The 27,847-nt window shown below is 27.0% G+C and overlaps 1 protein-coding gene across 4 annotated transcripts; it reads left to right on the plus strand.

The window, feature by feature from the left end:
• The first annotated feature begins 286 nt into the window (after window positions 1-286).
• LOC107440184 (cyclic AMP-dependent transcription factor ATF-7) lies at window positions 287-27,649 on the plus strand. 4 transcript variants are annotated; one of them, XM_016053036.4, is made up of 12 exons: window positions 287-414; window positions 1,834-1,895; window positions 2,773-2,866; window positions 8,543-8,688; window positions 11,488-11,834; window positions 13,296-13,458; window positions 14,858-15,103; window positions 16,700-16,872; window positions 19,422-19,487; window positions 19,571-19,667; window positions 20,825-20,945; window positions 24,617-27,649. In XM_016053036.4, exons 2-12 carry the CDS (start codon window positions 1,845-1,847, stop codon window positions 24,787-24,789), a joined length of 1,677 nt encoding a protein of 558 aa, XP_015908522.2. In that variant the 5' UTR covers window positions 287-414; window positions 1,834-1,844; the 3' UTR covers window positions 24,790-27,649. The 4 variants fall into 4 exon arrangements, with proteins under 4 accessions (XP_015908522.2, XP_015908518.2, XP_015908520.2 ...); XM_016053032.4 differs by having other exon boundaries at window positions 2,773-2,887; window positions 24,617-25,267; XM_016053034.5 differs by having other exon boundaries at window positions 409-541; window positions 2,773-2,887; window positions 24,617-25,267.
• Window positions 27,650-27,847: the final 198 nt, after the last annotated feature.

A 27,847-nucleotide genomic window follows, 5' to 3' on the forward strand; every position in this document is an offset into this window, starting at 1 on the left:
TCGCACCTCCGATCACCGTCAAGAGAAAAATTAGAGCCTGATTGGAACAGGTTTTTACTCTTTTAAGACAGAGGAGATATGAGAATTTCTTGCAGTGAGAATTGACCCTTAAGTAGTGTGTGATTACTTGGCTAAAAACATTTGTATTACAGAAGGTTCACAATTTACGCAAAAACACGCCCTTGCAAAATTAGGAAGAAACTGCATACTTTCGAATTTTCGATACATTTTTTTTTCTTCATACAGCGTGAATGGCTCTTTAACAGAAATGACCCTTTTACCAACCAAACGGTAATAAACTAAAACATTCTACGTAAGTTTTGTGGCAATGGGTTTAACGATTTTCGGGATTGCTAAAATTTATTGCATCACTAATTTTGACGTTTGGAAAGTTGATTAAAGCAGTAAGAAAAGGTATATATGAAGAATTTAATCTTCAGTTATTGAACAGTATTCGAATAGTGCTATGATAAATACGACCAGATTTCATAATTGCATTGTTTATTAAGGGCGAATTCTATCTTAGTTTCGTTCTTAATAGGTCCGCTATAATTAATTCTTAATTTCTAATTTATTTTTATTTCAAGATTAAATGAGTCTTTTTTATAACAAAAATATATCTAACATTCTTAGCTTTTTGGAACATTGCATCAGTGTTAAACATGCTAGTCGATTTGATGCGTTAAACAGTTTGACAACAATTACGCAATAGCAACTCTGTTTACTATAATCGTATGTATGTGGAACTTATTGAACTAATGACAGAAGTCATGTTTTCATGGCCGCCTGTTCACAATAAACAACAATACTTCTAAAACAATACTTTAAAGTATTTATAAATTCAATTTGATTGAAAATATGTTAAATTACACTTGGGGGCCCTGTTTGGGGATAGGTGGATTTAGCTTGTCAATGCAAGCCTGTAAATGTCGGTTAAATATTCGCGATGACATTAAATTTTAAGAAAAACAAAATAAATTTAAAGAAACCTTATCAGGGTACCTTTTATTATAACAATTTAACTTCTTAATTCAATTTATTTAATTTCAATGAAATGAAAAACAAAATTTTAAAAGGAATTTATTGTTCATAAAAAATATCATTTTTACTAGGCCATGATTTTTTTAAGATTTAAATTCAACATTTATGCGTTATTTATGTTTGAAATGATCACAGAAGAAATTGTAGTGGAGACTGTATTTACATTGAATTCAGTTTTAAAGTATTAACTCTTACTTTATTAAAAATGAATGGATACTATAATGTTCAAAATATTTGTCTGAATTTAGTTGGATATCAATATAGAAATTGTTAAAGCTAATCTTATTATATTATTGGATGATATCGAAGGTTTCTACTAAATGTATTTGTTGGCATTAGTCTCTAATAATTAAAGTCTTGTGCTTTAATTATTGTTCATTCCACTAATTTACTAATAGTAAATAAAATTAAAAGTAGCAATGTTTTGCGTGAATCCATTTTAGAAATACACCAACACATTAACTTTTTAAGATAAGTTGATAATTGTGTCTCAATTGCGAATGATTTATAAAAAAAGTCGGGATTTTTAAAAGCAAGTTGTGATAGCCAGTACAAGAAACAACAATTTACTATTAAATATCTAATTACAATTCCTTATTTTTTTTTTATATCTAGTGTAAGTAAAAATAATATATAACACACAAATGATTGAAAACTAAAATAAAGTTTGAAATAAACAAGTTTCTTATATTCTTAAACTTTTTCTTTTGCTTTAAAATTCTTTTGTCTTACTGATTTCAAATTAATTTTAACATAAATTAATTTTTTGTTTCACTGTATTACTATTACTAGGTCCTTGAAGGATGGAGGTAATAAAAAAGCCTTTCGAGTGTCCAAATGAAGATTGTTCGATGGTTAGTGGCAATTGGTTTTACTTTGTTCATTTATAAATTCCTTTTTGATTTTGCTGCCTTATACAAGTTTATTTTGATGTTATTGCAGTATTAATAATTATAATAAATAATAGGTTCGATGGTTAGTGGCAATTGGTTTACTTTGTTCATTTATAAATTCCTTTTTGATTTTGCTGCCTTATACAAGTTTATTTTGATGTTATTGCAGTATTAATAATTATAATAAATAATAGGTTCGATGGTTAGTGGCAATTGGTTTACTTTGTTCATTTATAAATTCCTTTTTGATTTTGCTGCCTTATACAAGTTTATTTTGATGTTATTGCAGTATTAATAATTATAATAAATAATAGGTTCGATGGTTAGTGGCAATTGGTTTACTTTGTTCATTTATAAATTCCTTTTTGATTTTGCTGCCTTATACAAGTTTATTTTGATGTTATTGCAGTATTAATAATTATAATAAATAATAGGTTCGATGGTTAGTGGCAATTGGTTTACTTTGTTCATTTATAAATTCCTTTTTGATTTTGCTGCCTTATACAAGTTTATTTTGATGTTATTGCAGTATTAATAATTATAATATATAATAGTTAATGATATAAAGTATTAACTAAAACAATATTATACAGCAATATTAATAGATTTCAATCTGAAGTTCTAGCCATATTAAATTTGTACCAAATTCTAACATTGCTCTTATAATGTATCTAAATTATAAACGAATATGTTCTAGCTTGCTTGTAATAAAATACTATCTTTTAATAAAAATTGAAAGATTTTTGTTTTTAATTATGTTAACTGTTTTGTGTCATAAAAATTTCTAGTTTTATATATTTGTAGAATTAAAATTTTTCTTTTTTTTTCTTTTCTCCAGAGTTTTACAAATGAAGATCATTTGTCGGTTCACAAGAAAAAGCACATTCTATCTTTATCACTCACACCTACGACTCCTTATAAGACTTTATATGGTAAGTCGTATACATTATATGGTAAGTCATATTCTTTCTGTACATAAATCATTGTTTATCTTAATATTTATTTATTTTATTATTATGGAAAGCTCATTTAAAAAAATTGGAATCATTTTCATGTTTCTTTAAATTTTATTTTAATTCATATATAAATTAAATAACCAGACAATTTAAGACTCATATTTAGTGTTTCTTTAATTGTTTATCATTATTTCTATTTTAATTAATGATCAATCTCAGTTTATGACGGCAGCCAAATATAGTTCAGAAACATACTTAAATACTAAATTGATCATTACAATTTTGTTTTGTCAAGTCAATGAGCAATGTTCCCTAACTTTTAAATATTAAATGATATTGTATGAAGGAAATAATGTTTTTAAAAGTAATACTTCTCTAAATATTTCCAATATTTTTTTCGATTTTTCCCCCTAATTCTGTTCTTAAACTGCTATCTTTCATAAATTTAGTATATGGTTATTTGACTACTTAAAGAGTTCTTTATTTATTAAATTCATAAATTGCACAATAATTTCCTTGTTTGTTAACCAAGCATTATTATGAAATTATTTTTGATGCTGTTTTTTGTTATAGTACTTACACATGCTAATACAGAGATCTGTCCAGGTTAAATTTACTACCGTTTAGCGGTACCCAGGGTTGGGTTTTTGCCGTCAAAAAGTGTTTTTTTTTTACATGACAGTGGTAAAAACCGTGTTTTTACCAGTAAAAACTGTCAAAAACCTACTGTTTTCTTTAATTTATTGCATATAGCGGACAATATATTATTTTCACTTAATTGCCTTTATAAATAAATGTTGTAAACAATTGCCATTGATTTTGCAACTATATACATGTATTCTTATAGAAGGATATACATTCATACAGAAATATTGTAATATACTTATTGAAAATAGTGATACTTAACTTTTATCATTATAGCTTGATTTGCAAAGGATTAAAAATTTTGCACTTCTTAATTGTTAGAAATAAACAAACAAAAAAACTTGGAACTATTAATAAATTCAAGAACTAAAGAGAAGAATTTAAAATTTGGCATTTCTTAAATATTAGAAATAAGCTAAACAAAACTTTCAAAACTTGTAACTACTAACAAACTCTAAGTCAGGAATGACTTGACATTCTTCAGTAATGTAATATGCCAAACAAAATGATGCTTGGAAATGCTGAAAATTTTGTTTAGTATCCTAATATTTTACTTCAAATAATATGATTTGATTAATCATGTTGGGAAAATGCAAAAATCTGTTCTTAAATATCTTTTAGCAACTTTTTTTCTAATTTTATTGCCCAAAAATGAATTAATTTTAAATCATAAGCAGTTAAACTCAAATTAAAATACAGTTTTCTCAAAACTATGGGTTTTTGACATTTTTGACAGAGGGGTTTTTGACATGACGGTAAAAACCATGGTATAAACCGGTAAAAACCGTCATGTGTCAAAAACTTGCCTACCCTGGCGGTACCTTCACAAATTTAACTTTAGGAAAAACGGTAGTTTCACAAAATACTTTTTCCTAAAATTTTATTTTGTATCCCTTAAGAAACGATAAATCCATATTTTTACCATATTTTTGTGTTGATTTTTTAATATAACTTTTATATTTCACAAATTGATGTCTTTCACGAAATGGGTACCTCTCAGAAAAACCTAGACAGACCCCTGTAATAGTACTTACCATCTTGCCCTTCATCAAATTATGATAGAAAGTGCAGCAGTTTCTCTGGTTTTTTTCTTTTGTCTAATCATTGATATTACATGAAGTGAAATAATTGCAGATGCTTTTTAAATAAAATTTTTTTTGTTATTCACATTATTAATTACACATTATTAAGTTTTTTTTTTAAAAGAAATGCTAATTGCTTTTTATTTGCAAATCGAGTAATTATTTGCTAAATTGAAAAGCACTGTGTTATGTGTGTGCATTGCTTAGTTATTTTCTTACTTTTTTTTCTGGCCTTAGCATGAAATATTAGTGATGGTTTTATAATAATTAATAATTTTTTTTTTTTACTTTCATTAACTGAATAATTCCTTATTTTCCATATATTAATATAATTTAGGCCTAGTGCTATAGTTTATTTTTTTTCAAAAAGGTTTAAATGAAATATTTGAATTTGTTTTAAAAACTATTTAAGTAACAAATAGCTTTTTCTTTCTTATTCCCTGTAAGTTGTAAGTCATTCATTAATCAAAGTGAGAATTATTTAAATTTCAGGATAGGTTAACAGCTGGATTTTTTTTTTCTCCACATTTTTATCATGTGTGAATAGTTTATTATTTATTCAGTAAATTCATAACTTTCATCCGTACTGGAAAATTGATTGGAATACTGGTTTTTGTGAATTTCTTTCTATTTCAAATATAATTAAGAGCTCTCCTGGTTTTCATACATTTAAATTATTATCGAAGAATTTCTATTTGAGAATTTTAACAATTCATATTACTTAATTTATTCATCATTTAAGAAAATGGGTATTTACTTTATGACATTTTATTTTTGATAATACTTGCAGAGGAATTTTTGTGGTTTTCACAAGTCTGGTTGCAGAAATGTTTGATATAAGTTCTGTAACTTATATCTAATGAATTACAGCAAGAGCTTATATCTGCAACAAGTCTTTTCTGGGAGTGTTTGGTTTCTGTCTTTACTGGTTTTAAAAATTTTTGGCAATTATTATACATAAATCTGCATAAAATATTTATTTTCTTGTTGCACTCTGCTTATGGTAATTGTTTCCGTAATTATGCTTCTTAACGGAGAAGTTTCAAAATTTTGTTGATCCTCATTTTTACTAATGTTTATTTGTGCTGTAAGTAAATTCAATATTTTGATCAAAATCTTAAACTATGTTTAAAGTTTTCTAATTGCAATTAAAAGTTTAAATCATTTCAACGTTATAAATATCTGAAAAGATAGTACAGTACAGAACACGTTATCCGGAAATCAGAAAACCAAAAAACCGGAAAGAAATTCAATAAATTTTCTCGAAATTTTTTTTTTTTTTAAATTTTTTTTTCCTCATACAATTTTACGATTTTTCTTTCTTTTTTTCAAGATGTTTACCTTACCATCATTTTGGAAATAATCATTAGTGTATTACTTAATCGTTTTTTCTTATTTTTAAGATTATTTCCAATTTTTTTTTTTTTAGTTGGGTTTAACAATAAAAAAAACGGCTTTTTGTAGCGATTCAGAAAACCGGAAAAATCACTTATCCGGAATAGCGATTGTCCCGACTGTTCCGGATAATCGGTTTCCTACTGTAGTAGGTAACTCTTTTTTTCTATGCATTACACAGTAAAACCTTCGAATGACGTCCCTCGCAGGACTGTGACCAGTGTTAAGAGATGGCCGCCACTTGAAGTTGTAACTGAATTGGATGTTTTTTTTTTTTTTTAAATGCATTATCAAACAACAGAAATGTAAAAAAAGAAGTGCATAATTACAAAAAATATGACTCAAGTAACATACCTAATATTTACTATCATTATTATACTTTAACATTATGATCACTTTTTTTTTAAAGATATCGTTGATTCTCATTTTTCAGCAGTGAAGCTAATTTATGGCTTTTTTACTATTTGAACTAACTTTTATTTTGTTCTCCAATGTAAGGAATTTTTGATTGTCGTAATCACTCATATTTCGATTATTCATTTACTAAAGTTTGTATTTAGACATCCTCTCTTCTAGTGTCTAAAATATGAAAGGTAAAAATTGCTCGACAAATACTAGTCAAGCGCATTCACATATTATTTATTTAGTACGCGCACTGGCTATTTCTTTACAGGGTTGGGATTTTGGACCGGACACGAGGATTTTATTGTCTTAAAGTGTCCAAAACCTTGAACTTTGGTAAAAATTCTACAAGTGTTACCATTGCACACATAACAATTTCCTGTATTAATAAATATTTGATTTATTTTTTATACAATATTCTTTAACTTATGAAAGAAAAATAGTATAATATAATAGGAAAAAATTAATAACTTTTGAAGCTACATAACAAAAGTGAATACCTTATCCTTTAAATATAAATAAGGCTGAGAGCTGGAAGCTTTTGCTTTCCTCTATGAAATAGATATCCCATGAAAACAAATTGATAATTTGTAAGCTACAAATTGTTTGTGGTCGCCCCCCTTTTACATGGTGGACGCTAGAGGACCATTCGTCTGGTCAGCAGAAGAGGAGAAAAGGAGTGATAGATTTATGAGGAATTAGAATGTAGAACGCCTTATCTTAACAATTTGTTCTTGTGGAATATAACATTACTTTCAATTTGTTTTTGTGGGATATCTATTTCAATGAGGAAAACAAAAGCTTCTAGCTCTCAACCTAAATGTGCTTTTAATGCTGGTAAATTATGTTTTTGCATAATGATAAATAATGTAATATTAAGAATGATGATAAACTTTTTTAATAAAAGAAAAACTTGTCTTCTTTTTATTTCTTGTTCAAAAATTAAACTTTTATTTTTACAATATTTTTTTTAAATTGTGATATAATTTCAATAAAAGGGTTTTGGACAGGACAGTTTAAACCCCGGTTTAAACAGTGGGTTAATCCATTCTGTCCTGAACATGCCAACTCTGTTTCTAAGAACTGCTTAAATTAAAAGCTGGCCAATGATGATGCAATTACTGCTCATTGTCTATGTTAAAAGATTCCTGAGCCGGCACATTAAAGATGCATGTAAATTGAACTGTCAAAACTATGGTTGACTTCTGTATGAATGAATGCTTAACTATTTAAATTGAACAAGATTCCTGTTATTTTTGCTGACCACCCTATATAGATGCAGCTTATCTATAGAAACTGAACTGCCAGATCTAAAATTTGACTATTTTGTGAATGTTTGCCATTAAAAATTGTGAATGATTTTAAATGGCAATGACCGGCCATCTGTTAAAATAATGCAGACAAGTGTTAAAAATTGGTAAAAGTTGACTAAGATACAAAATTCATACGATTAACGAGTGCTCGTTCAGTAGTAGCTGTTCAGAGGTTCCCCGTAATGTAAACAGAGGATGCGTAGAGTTTTAAAAAAGTGCGTAAAGGTGCTTATTTTTGATTTACATTTTTTAAAAGCCTTTAAAGGTGTTTTCTTTTTAAAATTCGGTGCTTGTAAAAAGTGCTTAATTTTCTATCATTTAAAAAGAGTTTTTTTCTTTGCCCTGTCAATTGTTGTTCTAAATTACAAAAAAAAGCATGATTTTCACAATTTTCTCAGCACTATTTATCAGAACCTAGTTATTCTCTCATGATTATGTAAAGTTTTTGAAAATAGTTTTGAAATGTATTGATTTATAAATTAAGAACTTTTAACGATAGAAATTTTTTTTTTTATATTACTGCACGAATCCTAATTATGATTTTGATTAAAAATATTTTTTGGATGCTTTAAAAATACTTAAAAGGTGCTTATTTTTTGTTGAAAAATCTGACTACGCACCCTGGTAAATCCTATGGAAGCCATTCAGTACCATAATCGTTCTTCAGTAGTTACCATTGCTTAGAGGAGGTCATTAATGGAGGTTTTACTGTATATTGATACATTTTGGTCAAAATATAATTATACATTTTATCACTGATAATAATATGTAATATAATAATATATAATGATAATAATGTATAAATTTTTTTTAAGATCAAACTCCAACACCTACCAGATTCTTGAATGCATTAGATTCAGCTGAATTATTCCAAGATTTCCATGCTGAGAATCCATTTGATGCTACTTTTCGAAGAGCAAATTCCACTGGTTCTGGCACACCTAATTTCAATATCCCTGAGGTAGTTAATTTTATTTGCTCACTTTTTTAGTTCGGGTTGCAAAAAACCCAACCCGGGTTAGTTTTATTGGGCTTTTCTGGATTTTTTATATTTTATTGGGTTTTTTTTTTTCAAAAGAGAGGGCAGGAATAAGTTCCTTATTTTAAAAAAGCTTATTTTAATATTAATAGTTAAGTTTAATTTTATGAATTGACTTAACATATAGGTAATTAAAGCATAATTAATAATTAATACAAATTAATTGGTGCAAAAGTCTGAAAAAAGTTTGTTCTGACATCGCGATAAAAAATTTTCTATGTATTCACATATGTCACGCATTTGAAACTTATTTTAACACGGAATTACATTTAACTTAATATCTAATCTTAAAAAATATATGTGGAATTTTTTTTTTTTTACATAGAAAGGAAATCAAGGGCAATGACTAATCAATGGTCATACAGTCAAATCTATCCAGCAAGGGGACTCTCCAGACTACATATATATTTCAATAAAATAGCTCTTTAGTATAACAGAGGATAAAAAAAAAATCAATTTTAGAAAAACCCAGTAAAACCCATTTTAGGGTGGGTTTTACTGTGTAGGTGGGATTTTTGCAACCCTGCACTTAGCATATTAAACAAAACTATGGATAAAAAAAATATTTATAAAATTTTATCTGCTAATTTTTTCTTTCAAATATTTTTTCCCTCTAATATGTTCTTGAGCTGTGAAGCAAGCATAAATAGATGTGTTCGACTCTTGGAGAGCTCACAATCTTTTCTATTGAGATTGAGCATTTTGAACCAAAGTTCAATTGTTATGTCAGGTCTGCTGAATATTATAAGAATAAAAATCATAAATTATGTCAATATATTTCATGCTTATTCTTTAGCTGTTTTAATAAGTTTACACATAAAATTATTTTCCTTGGATATTTTCAAATTCAGTTTATAAGTAAGTTGAAAATTCAAAGTAAGCCTGAGCCTGCCATTGATCTAAATCTAATTTAAAGTCTATGCCAGGCTGCGTTGAAGTCTCTTTAATTTATTTTAAATACTGAAATTAATTATTATTTTTTAAATGCAGAAGTGTGTGGCTCTGATGAGTACTCCACCAGACCAAAAGTCTGGGACTGTCTGCTGCCATGGTAACAAGTAAGAGCACATTTCTTATAGGGGTGCAATGGAGGAATGAAAGTGTTGATTGGTTTACTCATGCTGACCTATGCAAAGATCAAGACAAAACTATTCAAAGTGACTTTTCCTCGTAACCATGGTAGCCGCCACGACACGAGGCTGGTGTCTGGTGGAGTTCTCCCGAAAGCCGGACTATATAGGGGTTTTGTTTACTTTTAAAATCTAGCTGAATTTATGTATATTTTCTATACGAAATCAAAATTAACTATGCCGAATTTTTTATATATATTTCCTTCCTTTTTAAAATTTAGTTCATAAAATTAGTTAAGAATTTTTTTTCTTCTCATTTCTTATTTTATTCCTTAAAATTAAAATAATAACTGAAGTATGCATAATCATTTGTGTTATCTTTGACATCTTTTGTAAATAGTGATTAAATATTAACCAAATATATTTACATAAAATTTTTATGTACCTACTTTATTTCTCATTACAGTATGTAGTACAATTGATACTTATGGCATTGAAAATTTAAACTGTTTTATTTTTCTACATTAATTTCTCCTGTTTTAAACAGATCTGTTGGAAATAGTGTAGCATTTGTATAACCAGTTCATCTGAGCATTTAATATTTATAGGTTTTAACATGCAAGTGAATAATTGAATTTTGGATATAGTTAATATGGCTTTTCTTTATTTTGCTGAGGAGTATTGTCTCTATGGGGAGGAGGGGGACAGTTATTTTTAGTAATGGCAAGAACAAAAAAAATGTGTTATTAAGATTTCATTGTCAAGATTTAAATAAAAAACAAAATTGATTTAATAGAAACAAAAAAATTTAGGAAATCTCATCTTTCCCCGTTTCATCAAGCTATTCTGAAACTTAACTTTCTATTCTTCTGCGAAAGAACATAACTTAAAAGCCGAAGCGTTGTGAAAAATGTTTTTAGCGGTTCAGATGCAGAATGATAAAAGGTCAATAAGAGCTAGTTCTAATTTAGCTAAAAACTAGAACATAGATTCCAAGTAATCAATTTTATCATTTTACACTAAATATAAAATTTCAAATTTAGTATTATATTACTTTTTCTTTTTAATTGTAAAGCCATCAACAATTATGATTCGTCCATAATTATTAAGATTTCATTGTCAAGATTAAAATAAAAAACAAAATTGATTTAATAAAAACAAAAAAAGAATTAAAGAAATCTGTTTTTATCAAAGCTATTCTGAAACTTTCACTTCTGCTTAAGAACATAAAATAAAAATTTGAAAACCATGAAAAAATTTTTTAGTGGTTCAAATGTAGGATGATTAAAAGTCAATAAGAGCTAGTTCTTATTTAATCAAAAACTAGAACATAGATTCCGAGTAATGGATTTCATCATTTTACATTAAGTATAAAATTTCAGTGTTGTATTTCAAATTTTGTATTATATTACTTTTTCTGTAAAGTCATGTATAATTTTATTAATATTACATATCTATTTAGAATTAAGTTGTATGTACACCTTAAAATAGAACTAATTTGTTTTTCATCATTGCTATATTTCTACGTTATTCTACTATTTATTACTGCTAGCTAGTTCGGAAAGTTGGCAATAGATGAATATCATTATTGCATTTATTTTTTTGTAATAACAGATTAATTTAAGGAATGTTGAAAATTGTTTTATTTTAGTCCTCATCATTAATTGCAAGCCTGCCTGATACTTCTGAAGTTCTAAACACTCCATCAATCACATTACCTTCAGAACCTGCAACACCCATTATTTTAAAGTCAGAATTTTTAAGGAGGCAAAAATCGAAGGATGTCATTCACACTGAAAATGCAGATTCCTTACCTTTCTCTCCAAATGACCAACAGAGCTTAGACCAAACATCAAATGAAGACGCTTCTGCTGCGATCGTAGAAAGTACTTCAATTGTTGCAACAGAATTAAATACAATTTGTGAGGACATTCCTGTTGTTCACAAAGTTGTTGCTACCAAGTCAAGTGTGGTACAAACTCCTGTGATCACATCTGTGTGAGTGCTTTTATTTTATTGAATTTGATCTGAAGAAAAAAGTTTTTTTTTCTTCACCTTGAGTTTCTTTGTTCTAGTATTTTCTTTTAGTAGTTCATCACTTAACCGGTCCTTTACGCCACATCAAAGCTAGCTTTTTTTCCCCACTGAGTTTTATTATTTTAAATAAACGGACGAGGCTCTCCCTCTATAACTTTAGAGGAAGTAAATAATTGTAATATTTACTATTGTAATATTTACTTGAGGAAGTAATAATTTAGAGGAAGTAACTAATTGTAACTTTAGAGGAAATCAAAATTCGAACATTATTCTAAACATCCGAACATTTTCTTAAACACTATTGTAAATTTATTCTAACAGACCTTTATTTTTTTGACAAAATGTTTTTCTCTATGAAACTTTTTTCTGTATGACCTAGTCAAAAATGTTCTCATACTGAAAATAACTTTTATTGTTAGTACTGTTACATGCATGTTTTTATTAAATTGAAATTTAACCGTGGACAATGTTTTTTATGAATTTATAAATTTGGATACAATTTTAATCCCAAAATTTTACAATAGCAAAATTAGTTTTGAATATGTGTTGAAAAATGTATAAAAATGTATGCCATAAATTATTTTTATTTCTAGTGACAATTTTTTAAAATAATTTCTAACTTTACCATATTTTTGTGTTGATTTTTTAATATAATTTTTAATTTTCACAAGTTATGTCTAAATTTTTCGCAAAATTGGTACCTCTTAAAAAACACCTGGACAGACTCCTGATATACCTTTAGTACGTTTTATTCTAATTATCAGATTTTCACATACTAAGAGCCAGTTTTAATGATTCTAAAGCTTTAAATGTGCTAATTATAATTAGTTAGTGCCAACTATTAATTTAGTTAATCAGAAACACAGCATACTTTCTCTGGATAAATATAGTTATTATTATTTTTTTTTTTTTTTTAACCATTGAAATTTGGGTTAGCCTCAATCTGGAAGCTATAATCTCAATAGTTTAGCTCAGAAAGCAGCCTTAAGTTTGAGCATTTTAATTTTCCTCCTTGTATTTTTTCCATCATTATGAAACTTTTTGTGTAAATGGACAGCTTTTTGTGAACAGTTATAAAACTTGTTTATCCAAACATAATTTTAAGCAGAGGATATTTTTTAATATTTTTTTTAAATTTTATTTAATAATGATCAAAAAAGTTTATAATGATGTAAGAATTTGTATGCCAAAAATTTTATCTAAAATAAAAATTTGTTAAAAAAAAGGTATTTTTGTTGAGAGAAAGTATATTTCCACTTGTGATTTTATAATTTGATTATTGGGTGATATAAATTAATAAGCATATTTGAGGTTAAGGCTTTGAAACATTTTTATTGGCACTTAATACTTGAAGATCTGATCATTAGAACATAAGTGAAGATTATTTTTGTTCAAAATTCAATGGAAATATATTCTTCTTAGTGGGAACAATACTGCCTCAAAATCAAGTGCCACATGTGTTCCAACTGCTGTTGTCACCAGACAAGTGACAAATGTTGTACCTGCTCCTACGCAAGTGTCTGTAGTAACTGAAAAACCCAACGAAGTGAAAGTGGTTCAACAACCTCAAGCTGCTGTGGTGCAAGTATGTGTAGTTTTAAAAATCAAGAAACCTGTGGACAATATTTCTTTAACTTATTTTATTTATTTGGCTGCATTGCTATAACTTAATATATTAAAAGTAAAATTATATCAATTCTTTAAACAAAATTTTGACTCGTGTTCGAGAGGAAATATATGCTTAGTTTTGTAGACAACTTCTGATATGATTAGATTAAAAAAAAGTTGCTACATCTAGGTATAAAACATGTTTTAATTTTTTTTTCCCTTCACACATTTACATTTTCTTTTTTTAAATGGCCATTTTTGCCGATATATTTATGCAGTGAATCATAAGTTTATAGATGTTTTGAATTCAAAAATTGAATCTAAAGAAGTTTAAATGGTTGCTAAAGGTGTTTGTTTTCCAAGCAAAATATGTTATAATTTTAAAAAAAGAAATTAATTTTCATTTTTATAAATGTAATCTTTTTAGTGCTTTCATGGATCAGGGAGAATAGGACAAACTTGAAATTGCCTGGGAATTTTATTTTAACTGTAAAAAGTAGGGAATATTCAGGGAAAGTTGCAACTTTTTAAAAAAGAAAAAAAAAAACATGGAAAATTCCTATATGATACCTGGAAAATAACTAATCTTAGAATTGTCAGTAACATTAAGTTATTGAGATTAAAGTTAAAATAATTCTAACATCTATTACAATTATTTTATTAAATTCCACTTTTTAAGGAAACTTTTCCTTGTGTCGATTCTCATTTTATTATGTGTTTTTGATCACAAAATTTAATATTTGACATAACAAATAAGAAGGTAATCAAAGTTTTCTAATGAAAAATTGCATGGTATAGATAAAATATGGATTTTCATAGAAATTTACCTGATATACTTGTTAGGGGATTTTTTTTCTTCTGAAATAGAGTGGGAACCCTGTCTTGTCTTACTCAAAAGAGTTTCTTTGAAAGAATTAATAATGAAAGTAATTCATGTACTTGAGGTAAAATATTTTCTTTATGTAATCCAACATTACTTTATCATTGTCAAATAAAAGAATCTCTATTAAAAATAGATGTTTTAAGAATAAATAGATAAAAATGCATAAAATTTATAAAAATTCTAATGATTCTGCACTCAACTGAAATAAATTAGGAATTAGATGTTTTCTGTTTTCAAAGAGTTAAATTTACTGTATTTCCTGAAAATAACCATTTTTTTAAATTATTATTTTAAGTATGTTTGGCTTAACTTAGTTGCTACTACAAAACAATTTTGGTTCTTTTTTAAAACTTGTATTGAATATGCATAATGTTATATGAAAATGCTAAATCTATACATCAGGAGAATCACCATTTTTTTCTATCCAATTATAAGAAAGCTTATTTTTGCCACAAATGATGTGGTTTTAATTAACTGATTGTTTTTTTTCTAGTCTGTCTGTGTTACACCTATGTTGCAGTTGATGATTAGGCTTCCTGATGGCCAAACCATGCCTGTTCAGTTTCCTGTCATGTCTGCAGCTCCCACCGTTGCTACAGTAACACAGTCTGTTCAACCATCTCAGTCTGTTCAACAGCCTCAAACTGTTCAACAACTGAAGCCTGTCCAACCAGTTCAATCTTCTGCTGCAGAATCTTCAGATTCTGAAATTCCAGCTGCTAATATCTTAACAAAAATGGTCTGTATTTATACTTAATCTATTTATACTTAATCTATTTATACTTAATTGAAATACGATATTCGTTTATCTCTATTCTTAATCAAAATGGTTTATTCTATTTCTATAATTACTATTTTTTAAATAATATTTGTTCAACACGTAATCAAATATTTTAGATCCAATTATAAATTTTATTTTGGAAAATTCTACTTTTTCTATTTAAATGTCACAATGAAATTAAAAATATTAAAATTGTTCATAAAAAAGAATTAATAAGAATATTTTTATGGAATTTTGAAAATTTTTTCCTAAATTAAAAAATATTACTTTTTTTAAAAAAATTATTCCATTTATTTATTGTTTGCCCCCGCTGATTTTGTGAGATATGATGATTAAATTAAGCTCATGATTACTGTGATGATATGTGTGCCTGAAACTGCAAAAAAATGGCAATCAGTTGAAAACAAATTTATAAAAAGAAATTTAACTTAGCAGCGCTCTTTTAGTTTATTAAAAGTGAATGTGGTGAAGATTATTTTAAATATATGTCAATGATGTAATGTAATGCGTTGTGGTAATTACGAATGAATAATTAGTTAGAAAAAATGAATTAAGTTCTTACCATTTCTTACATTTTTACCCACGTATCATCACTGTTTTTGAAAATACAATTAAACTGCTATTGTTCTAAAAAGTTATTGTTCTAAAAGAATTTTACTTATCTATGAATTATTCTGTTCCATTCCAGTTAGCTTCCCTTTTATATGATGAATCTCTTTAAAATATTCTTTTTTAAAAAGGAACTGATTTTCGGAATCATTTATATTTTAATTTTTTAAAGATTAAGTATTTTAATATTTAAATTATTTTCTTTTTGTTTGATGTTTTGAATTATTAATTTTTTTTTAATAATTTGTTTTTATCTCTGTTATTGAGTAAATTATTTCCTTTATTTCTCTGTTTTACTATAATGTCCATAATCTCATATTTATAGTAATTTCTCCTTACGAAATTCTTTATTATTTTTAGTGAATCATAATATATTATTTTCTTTTGAACAACTTATTAGTGTTGAACAGCAATAGGAATTTTTTTGATAGCAAGCGCTAGACAAAACAATTTCCATGACAGTAAAAAATCATGAACTTAGATTTTTTTCTGAATTCGGATGGGTAGGAATGATACAATTATAGGTTTTGTGTGCCTCAAAATTCATGTTTGTATGAAAGCACCAATCATTCTACAAAAAGGCTTGCGTTTGATGAAATACTTGTGGGTCCGCATGTGCATATATAGAGCTGGATTCAGTGGAAATTATTCTTGCACGTTCATGTATAACTGGGCTGCATTTTGCAAAATATTCTCAATTTCCCTCTTCATTTTCCTCCCTCTGAAATCAAACCAAAAAATATCTATCTCTCGATCTTTTTATGGTGGCTAGTGTAATCGAATAAAAGAGTTCTTTGTCAGAAACTAGTTTTATCATGATCATGTAAAGTCTTTGAAAATTATTTTGCATTTTGTTAATGTATAAATTGCTTTATAGGTACTTATTTTGTGTTGAAAGATTTGGCTTGATATATATATACATATATTTGTTTCTTATCATTTTAGAGATTGAAAGACATGCTAAAATTGAACAAGAAATCTCTACCGATTGCAAGGAAGAGTCCTCCAAGCATTGTTAAAACAAAACTTACAGCAATGACAGCCAGTGAACTTATAAATGAATATGGTCTTTCTCCTCCTCCCTCACCCGTGGGTACACAAAAATCTGGACACACAGGGTACTTGACATTTTTCTATCAAGTTTACTATGTTTGTTGTTCCATGTTTATTGGCCAAATTGTGCTGATCCAAAAAGTATTAAAATCTCAAAATTTGTCAAAACACAACTAAAGTTAGCTTTAAACTTGTGCATATTGACTACAAGCGAACTAATTATTTTTTCAATTACTCTATGCGCTGAATCAAGGTGTTAAACTGCGTGCATCATTGACGAGGTATCTCAATGAAGAATCACGATAACTTAAAAAGTACATTTAATAAACCAACAAAATAACATGTTAGCAATTAGATAACAGAAGATTAGCAATAAACATCAAAAAGTCCTTTTATACTTTCTGGATTGTACTAATAAATGAATATTCCTTTTTTATTTTATTTTTAATGTCTCTCTATTTGCAATAGCTCTAAATCACATCTTTCATTTAATCATTGGTGATTCTATTCATCTAGACCCAGAGTGTTTGTCCAAATTCCTGACACCAATCATAAGTGGAGAATTCTGATAGATTTAAATTTCTAATTGTTATTGTAGAAAAGTTATTATTTTTTGATTTAATGTTACAAATTAATTACAACTGTCTGAAATCCCTATGTGTGCAGTATTCTATTGAACGTCTGATTGAATGAACCTGTATTTACAAAGTTTTGTGTCTTTAAATTTTTTTTTTAATATATAATGATTTATATGATGTAGGTAAAAACCCTTATTTAAAAAAAGAAATCCCTATTTCAATAGCCAAAAGCATTATTAGTTTGGGTTAGAAAAATATTAGATTGCTGCATCACATGTGGTTCCAGATTGTCTCAACTAAAGTAAGTTAACAGAATCAAAGAATAGCGTATTTGATGCAAATTTTGATAATGAAACTCTTTTTAAAACTGTTAACTTTTTCTAATGCTGTATATTATTCGGAAACTGTGAAGCAGTATGCAGATGACACAAAATTTTTTCTTCCACAAAATTAAAAAAGATCTTTTTTGATTTACTCAAGTCAACAACCTAGGAAATTGTCACAGAGCGTATATTTAAATATCAAATTAATTACTGCATAATTAATCCATTTTTTTGTTGTTGCTGGAAGATAAGAAAGGTGTACAGTTTTTAATAGGAATATTTTTGAATAGTTGCTTATTAGGGCTTTTAAACAAATTCAGTGGAGACTTTTTAGTTCCTGATATTACGGATAACCATCAATTCAAAATAAAATTTCAGGCCTGATTAATTTGTTGAACCAGAATCCAACTATTCTGTGTGATAGTTACATAAAGTTTTTACTTTGCTATTTTGTTTGATTTTTTTTAACCTTTTGTTGTGGTAAAAAGTCTGACATCAATGTTCCATTTGCTTTTACTCTCAGTTTAATTAAAGGAGACAGATTGTTGATTGCTAAAATTAAGATAAGTGGCTTTTTGGGGCAGTGTTGTATTAATCTTCCATTTCTGCATGATAGAAATCTGTTAATATTTTTAATTAAAATTCTATTATGTTATTGAGCTTGATTTAATTCTGACAAAATGTACACCTTTTCGTTGAAGATGCTTTACCTTAACACACATTGATGGATAGTCTATTATTCTTTCTTTTCGTTGCCAACACCTATTTACCAATAGTCTTTTAATTGGCTATTGGTTGATTAATAAATATAATTTTGAATTAGGGCCAAGGAAATACAATGTTTTGTTCTAATTTTCCTATTATAACAGAAAGTAGGCAATTTTATTTCTTCATACAAAAAGCACCGATTCTCTCGTGTGTCCATCTAAACTGGAACAATTCCAGGGCAAAGGAGAAAGAGCATTCGGTGTGCTGTTAAACTGCTAACAAACAATCCTTCAAAGAGATCTATGAGTTGATCCCAAGGGAGGACACAATTTCATGAATAATTTACTATATTTTTCTTGGGGAAAATATGTAAAAAAAATTACCTAAAATCTAGAATGATACTTCATCAAAATAATAATAAAATAAAAAAAATAATAGTAAGTAAATAAATAATAAATTTAAATAAAACAAATAAAAAAAAATTAAAAGTAAATATTGCTGTAAAAGGCAAAGATTAAATGTTAGTGAAAGATTATTTTTTAAAATTCCATGCATAATTTTAAATTAATATTAATGTAGACTAATTGTAAAAACTTCTGGGGGAAAAATTACTTTTTCTCTATTTTCCCTACAATGCATATTAAAGTTTTCCAGACATTAAATACTACATCTGTTTTATTTTTGGTAAGTTCACAGTAAAATTTTTAATATTTTTTTGTTGAAAAAATTAATTTTAGATAGTTGTGGTTAAATTTTATATAGTTTTAAGTTTTATTTAAAGTATTTTAACATAAGTTTACAATTTAAATTTTTTTTAAATTTTCTTTTTCTTGTGGAAATAGGATTTTTTAAAATACAGAAATATGTAATTATTGTTTAATAATTATTTCCCCTTTTTTATGATGAAAACATTTTTAAAGTATTTTTATTGAAATGAATAAATATTGAACTAAGTTTAAAAAATGTATATTTGTTTAAAATTTTCTGTAATATTTCAATTTTCAGAAGAAAGCGTCGAGATACAATTGATGATGTAGATGAAAAACGTAAAAGATCTCTTGAACGAAACAGGTACAGTTACAAATTATTTATTTATTTTTTAATTATTTATTTTTGCTTACTTATTTCTGACAATTTTTGTTTGTTCACTTTAGAGCTGCTGCAACTAGATGCAGAGAAAAGAGAAAACAATGGATAACAGCTTTAGAAAGGAAAGCAGAAGAACTTTCAGCTACAAATACAAATTTACAAGTATTTATTATTCCTTTGCATACTTTGTCGTTGTCAGACCTCCATTTAACGAAGTCGCTAAATCCCGATAGAAAAGTTCATTATATGGAGAGAAAAATTTAAATACAAAATTACCATTTGAAATATTTATACAATACAAAACATGTTTTGAATTCATATAACCTAGACATAATTAAAATAGCAATTCATATGCCTTTATCGTGTAAATTATTATTTATTATCGAATTGTTTTAAATGATGTTAATCTTTCATCATATGAAGGTTTCGTGATTTCTTCATTATTTCAGTCTTCAAATTCTTCGTCTTCCTCACAATTTATTCCTGTATTGTTTTTATTTTTCACATTGTCCAAGATATCAGATTCAGTAAATATTTCTGTGGTTGCAGCTTCAGAATCAATAAAAAAGAAAATTATTAATTAGTATATAATCATAAATTTCGTGTTTCTCTCTTAGCTGTACCCATATTTTTTTAAGTTCTTCCAAAAGAATATCACCCTCGTCCTCCGCAATTTCCAAAATCTCCGCTCTGACTAAGAAACCAGCTTTGGAAAAACTGTTACGAATAGTATGATCTCTAACATCATAGTTTCATACTTTAGAAATTTCTGTTATGCTTCCTCGTAAATTGATTTTTGGCATTGATTCCTGTATGAAATGTAAACAAAAAGGGAAAGGGATTCTACCGCCTTCTCTAAAAGTTAAGTGGCTGCGAAAATCAATTCAAGATCATTTCCCCCATAAAATACGTTAACAAGTTCGAAATGTTCTGAAATATTTTGGGAAATGGGGAAAGTGAATCTCAAAGAAAAGTTCATTAAATAGAAAATTCACTTCGCTGTTTGGAAGTTATTTTCAGAAGAAAGTTCCAAAATGTTCTTGGTTCCTTTGAAATAAATCGCAAAATTGAGAAATTCACAAAATGGAAGTTCATTAAACTCCAACTGTATTTACTTGATTTGAAATGATATGGTATCATTTAAAATCATTCATTGGGACAGTTCTTAGTTTTATTCATATAAATTTTAAACAAAATATCTCTTGTAAAGGTATATATTAGGTATATATTAATATTAAATATTGGTATGTTTAGTGTTAAACAAACTGTTACCACAAATACTATTGTTTTAGTATCCAATGTTATGAACTTTTTTGCAGCACGAAGTTGCCTCACTAAGGAAAGAGGTTTCAGACTTGAAGACACTTTTACTGTTACACAAAGATTGTCCTGTTACTCAGCAGCAGAAAGCTACAAATTTTGATGTTGATCAGGAAACATGTAAGTTTTGATTGACCAGATTATGTAGTTTAAGTTTATTTTATTATGATCTTTACTTTTGAGACATATTTTATCGTTCTATTTTCAAGATGTTATTGCTCTACTTTTTCTACTCACAAATTACTAAATTTTTCAACGATCCATAATTTTGCTTTTAGTTTCTTTCAAGTGAAACACGGGGGCCACATCCGGCCCGCGAAGCCTATTTTTTGCGGCCCGCAAACTAAAATATATTAGTTGTCCTTTTTTGCGGACAATTTTCGTAAAAAGTAAAAAATCTATGTGGGTTTAAAATATTTTTCGCGTTAATAAAAACCTAATTTCTTCGTTTCTGTGAAATTTATCATACCAACGGTGCAAAAAAAATTATTTCTCAGGTTTTGCACCCAATAAAATATTTATTCAAATACAAAAATAATCGTGTATGATGCTGTTTTTTATTTCATTTTCTTTGTATTTTGTGAATATAATTTAGCATGTGTGTATCAGAAATTTTCTCGAAGAAATTCTCCGATTCAACTTTTTGAAACTACTCATTTTGCACGAAAATATTTACACACACATTTGTAAATTTTAAATTTAAATGTAAATATCTATTCTCTGGTGGTTGCAGCAGACAAACCTCAATTTTGTCAGTGAACATTTTGTGTGCTACTATCTAAGTTTTAATACCAACCTTTTTAAAGTTTTATATCTTAACAGTTAGATATGTGTTGCACATTAATTGTTTAATACATGGGTGCACATTAAAGTTATTGTAGCCCAAATTTTTTAATATGCAATAAAATATTTTTCAAAATCTGCTTCTAATTTTAATTTATAAATAAATACTTTTGTTTTGTACAACTTGATAAAAATCTGACAGTAATATTTTATGTGCCTTCAAACATAAAAGAATCCTACATAAAAGTTTGATTAGGTTGCGGCCCGCCATTTGATTTGTGTTTTTAATTGTGGCCCCCGGCCTCATGTAAGTTGGAAACCCCTGGTCTAGAAGTTTCAAGAAATCATCGATCACAATTATGTCTAAAAATTCTTGTATATTTTATTTAGAAATATTAGAACTAGAATTTATACTTGGCATCTCTTTCATTATTAAATATTTTTTTCTTTAATAATAATTGTGATTAGACATAAAAGTAAACCTATACATAATTATTAATTTAAATTATGCTGCATATAATTTATTTAGAATTTCATGTTTTGAAAATATCAATGATTTAAATTTATGAAGACATAAATTTTTTAAAATGTGTCATTAATGACTTTACTCGAGAAATACAATATACTCACAATTACCCCTGATAACATAAATAATTTGAATATTTTATTTAACTTCTATTTCAATGAAATATTTAAATAATTAATTTTGTTTTAGGTTCTTTGTTATTTAAATTTTATTTAATTAAAATATTTATGCAATTGGTTTTGTTCAAGGGGCTATACTAGTTTTGCTCTAAATTATCTACAGATTTCTAATTCTAGCTGTCTGCAAACTACAGAACTTATCACATTTAAAAATGCTGGAATATATATTGTCTTAAACAAAAAATTTTAAATGTAATATTTATTTGTTTATTAAATTTTAAAAATTAAATTATTAATTAACATATTTTATTAACGTGCATCCTCTTATAATTTACTCTCTCTTCTGTGTGTCTTTAATTACACAGGTTCAAAAGTTGACTAAGTAGGTGATTCCTCTACTGTAGTCTGTAACTTTTATAAAAATAATAATTTGTGTTCATTTATTTTTGAGGAAAACTTTCTTCTTTAATATCGTTAAGAAATACTTTTATTTGCACACACAGGAATGCATTGTAGTTAATGACACATTATAAAAAAAAATTTCTAAAAAAACACAGAAAATTCACATAATTATTATTTTTTTTAATTCTAGTGACTGCTTCCTTGAAAATTAATAAATATTACTTACAAATGGAGTATCATCATAGTAATAATTTTTAAAAATTTTCTTAAATTTATAAATTTTATGTTGAAACATTTTCAAATTCTATAAAATATTTATTACTTATCATAGTAGTTTTTAATATGTTCTGAGTAAGTAACAACAATTTGAAGAGAATTTATTTTGAATGACTGGAGCACTTTTCTTTATATAACATAAAATCATAGAAGTATGACTCTGTTGTCGGCACATTTTTATTGGCCGGAAAATCACGTGGTAAGATCCAGTTTTCCCTCATTCATTTCCATATTGTTTTGGTTGTCATCAGCACAAAATTAACAATAGTCGTAAATTATAGTAAAATTAACAAAAGTCGTGAAGGTATTGTTTTCCTTTAAATATTTTTGTATCCCTAATTTAAACTTATTTTCCAGTACTGCTATTATTAGCGAGAGTATTAAATTATGGTTGTGAACTCATCAAATTTGTTTGAACAATACAATGCTATAAGATATAAATGCTATTTTAAAAAATTATTACTTCGAAAAACCACTTCCGTTCACCAAGAGATCTAATATTTGGATAAAGTAATATTTGAGAGTAATATTTAGACGTGGGAAGTAGAGGCACAAGAGTAAGTAAACAGAATTCCTTTTAGTACATATATGATAAGTGAATAGAAAAATTGTTTTCTGCCAAGAAAAGACAATTATTGCGAAGCAATATTGCAAAGCAATAATCGGGGTTGGTGAGCGGCAGCGAACAGGGGGCTTAGCCCCCTAGTAGAATATATATATATATATATATATATATATATATATATATATATATATATATATATATATATATATATATATATATATATGTATGTATGTATGATGGTAGCAATTGTCACAATTTATATGCATTTCAGTTTTTACTACAAAATAGCCATTTCTCTTTGTACAGATTTTATGCCTGTTGCTTTTTTTCAATTTGATTTGCGTGTGAAGTACTGTAAATTATTATTTGTTACAATTTAGAGAGAAACTTTTGTTTATCGGGGTACTACTATCAATTATTCAGAATTAAAATCCTAACAAAATTTACATTGTTTATTATAAATTCTGATTTATAGTTTTTATTTAATTGGAAAAATTTAACATGTGAAAAATAGATTATCTGGTTTGATTTGTATTTTTATATAACTACGAAAATAATCACAGTAATTTAACTAAACTTACTGCAAAAATACAGCTTTGCGACTGCTAAAAAACATTGCTCAGATCTCTGAGTGCAATGTTTCTCTTAAGCTGTCATATTGGCTTAAAATTGCTGAGTTAAAATGAATATTTTAAATTGCTAGGATAAAAATGTTTTTTTCTGAGATTGTGAAAATTCCCTAGCTCAGTTTATGGACCTTAGATAATAAAAAATATGTTACATACCTGCCAACTTATACGCATTTGGCGTAAAATTTTATTTCTACATTTAAAGTGGTTGTAAAATATATGCTTTCTATATATTCCTTTCAATTATAAACTTAATTTATAATCTTTTTGATCACCACTATTTTTAAAAAAAACTAAGCATACTTATTAATATGTAATATGGCCATGGTAGTCCGCTTAAGCATTTTCAAATTACAGCTTATGTTTCTGCCTAAAATTGTAATTTAAATTCCATTTTACTACCACTGGAGAAAATCATCATTGAAGGTTGGCAGGTATGATGTTAATTTTACCTATTCATATGTTAACCAATTTTTATATCCTCTCAATAGATGCTTCTATTCAGTATGTGACATCTGAGGAATATCAGTGTGTGCCAAATAGTTCAAATGTTTCCCCAATAGAACATGCAGAGTACATGGAAGTTGAAGCTAACTCAGTGCAAAGCAGCAGTGACTTGTCCCTCACATCGGATGGCAGTGAGGTCTCTTTTAAAGAGCGGTAGCATTTGACCTTCACAGTTCATTCAGTTTTTAACTTTTTTCCCTAGTTGTGCAACAAAATATTTTGATATAATTTTATTACCTCTGAAGTGTAATTTTTTTTTTTTACTTGATTTTTTTAAATAGTATTTTGTCATGCAGTAACAAAGAACATAAACTGTTTTTTTTTTAAGGTGCATGGCAGAATAATCTGAACAAGATGTTATTGGGTTACTTATATATTTTTTCTTATTTGAATTTGCTGTTCAATGATACACTGTTTGTAAAGAAGCAGTCTGTGAAACTGTCTAACAAATAATATTTTTTAAAAATTTATTCATTTACAGATATTTTATGTATTATGGAATTCTTAATTACCCTTGAATTAAGTTCCTTAAAAGTGTTAGTTTAAGAAAGTACACCTAGATTTTAAGACACTTTTTCTGTTTTAGTATTTGGCTTCATAAAGTATGAGTCTTCTGTTGATATGCCACGTCCAACTTTTGGCAATTTAATGCAAGTGTATTAGGTTATTTGTTTTTTATTTTCATCTTTTTAGAATATGTGTCCTTGTAATTGTCAACTCTTCAAGGAGGCTATAGTTTATATTTAAACCGATAACAAGATTTCTGCTTGCAATACATTTAGTTTATCATTATATTGACTTCCACTTAATGCAAATGAATTGTTATATATTGTATCATAATGACTTGAAATATGACTGATAGATACGTCTGTTCAAACACTCGTGATTTATTACTATTTATCCCTCCTTATTAGTGCCTACACTCTATGGGCCCTTTTTAGATATTTTTTGTAAAAATGCATCAAATAGCTGTATGAATTATTTTTTAACCTACTTTGTGTTTCCATTGAATCAATAGCTGATAATATTTTTTTTGTTTGTTTTTAAATCCAACTCCAGAAAAGTGTGCTACGTGTTTTTAAATTTTTATTAATTTTAATACCTCTGCATTTTATGTTTAATGATTTTTTAAAATCCAACTCAAAAGGAGCTGGAGATTGTTGTTCTGAATTTGACTAAATATTTTAACGCCTTTCAGTTGAATGTCTTTTAAAAAAAAGATAGTGAACTACAAATTGTAATTTGCAGACTTTTAATTAATTTAGCCAATTTTTTTTAAAAGGCTCAACGTGACTTAACTGTAACAAAGTAGCATATCACATAAGTCTTCGAAATTATTTAGAAGTAGTGGTGAGTAAAAAACCTAAAAATCGGATTTACTAAACCAAGAGCCATTCCAAGAGTTTAAATTTCACGGTTTCAACTAAGTGGGTTTCATATTTTTGAAGCAAATAAAGTTTTACTAACAGTCATACTTTTTTTTCGACAGTTTCAAAACATAATTTTCAAGAAGTGTGTGAAAAATTTCGTGTAGAATCCTAATTACGTGATCGTGCTAATACAAATAGAATTTTTGACATTACAATCATTTTTTTTAAAAGGTTCTACATTAAAAATAAATTCTTGTTTATGTAGGGTTCACTATAAATGTGTTTGGCTGTACTTCATTATTTTCATTTCAAATAAATGATAAGTCTCCAGTTTTTGTAAATCATGTTCTTATACTTTTCATGGTTAAAAAACAGGGTTGGGGTTTTGGACGTCCTAAACTGGTTTTGGACATGACACGTGGGTTTTACTGTTTTTAAACTGCCCTAAACGGACTGAAACTGTCTTAAAGTGTCCTAAAACTTGGACATTGGCAAAAGGTACAAAATTCTATTTGTGTAACCACTGTATGTATAATAATTACATATATTAATACATATTTGATACTTTTCATACAATTTGTTTTAACTTTTGAAGCACCATAATTCATTGAACAACGAAAGTGAATACCTTTTAATATGAATAAACATGCTTTTAATACTAATAAATTAAGTTTTTGCATAAGGATAAATAAATGCAGTATTAAAAGGGATAATAAACTTTTTTAATAAAACAAAAATCTTATCTGTTTCTTGTTCAAAAATTAACCTTTTATATTTCACAATATTTTTTTACAATTATGACATTATATGAATAAAATGGTTTCAGATAGTTTAAGACAGTTTTAGACAAAAAGGGGTTTTGGACAGGACGGTTTTGAACCGTGAATTAATTCTTTCTGTCCTAAACCATGCCAACTCTGTTAAAAAGATATTATTAGAAATAGGAACTTATAGATTGTTTTACTTAATGGCCATAAGGCGATATTTTATATCACAATCAAGTTGTACTTAAACTGCAACTGTAAAAATTGTTAAATTTTGGCCGCATGTTTATAATATGTATAAGAAATGGCTTGTAGTGTTGTTGCTTTTAGCTTGAAATGTTCATACGATGAACTTTTTTTTAATTTTAATCAATCATATTCTTCTCATTTTGTACATTGATCTTCATTAGTAGCATTCATTAAAACACTTAGGAAGTTTTTAAAACACTTTTCAAGTTTTGGCAGCAGCTAAAATAAAAACCTGTACATGATTGTAAATATTGTTGTTCTGTAAATTTCACTTTGTTTACTATTATTTGATATTTATGTAATTGTGTCAGATTGCTGTATGCATTTTCATATTTTCTAATTATTCATGTTGCTTTTTTTCTTGTCTTTTTTTAGAAACTATGATAATATAGATTTTTAAATGTTTTAAATTTGCTATAATATTTTATCATTAAATACTGAAGTAATATTTATTGACATAGTAAGCAACATTTTATTCAAGTGAAAACGAGAATGAATTTATAATGTTTCATTTTGTTTTAACTTATTTTTTGATACACAAGAAATGTAAATAATAGGGTCATGTGATGTATAAACTTGATTAAAAGCTGTACATTTTTGATAAATATTGAAATAAATGTCTGCAAAATTATAATATAGATTATTAAATGTTTTAAATTTACTATAATATTTATCATTAAAGACTGAAGTAATATTTATTTACATAATAAGTAACATTTTATTCAAGTAAAAACAAGTGGAAAATTTCATTTTGAATTTTTAATGTTACATTTTGTTTTAACTTATTCTTCGATACGCAAGAAATGTAAATGATAGTGTCATGTGACATATA

This window comes from Parasteatoda tepidariorum, chromosome 3, assembly GCF_982258835.1.
Source record: "Parasteatoda tepidariorum strain Cologne lab strain chromosome 3, Ptep-v5.0, whole genome shotgun sequence".
Taxonomy (NCBI): Eukaryota; Metazoa; Arthropoda; class Arachnida; order Araneae; family Theridiidae; genus Parasteatoda; species Parasteatoda tepidariorum.

Coding starts and splice junctions, on each gene's coding strand:
- LOC107440184 (XM_016053032.4), top strand. CDS start 1,845: ATGGAGGTAATAAAAAAGCCTTTCGAGTGTCCAAATGAAGATTGTTCG. Junction 19,488..19,570: donor AGATCTCTTGAACGAAACAG/GTACAGTTACAA, acceptor TGTTCACTTTAG/AGCTGCTGCAACTAGATGCA. Junction 20,946..24,616: donor TGATGTTGATCAGGAAACAT/GTAAGTTTTGAT, acceptor TCCTCTCAATAG/ATGCTTCTATTCAGTATGTG.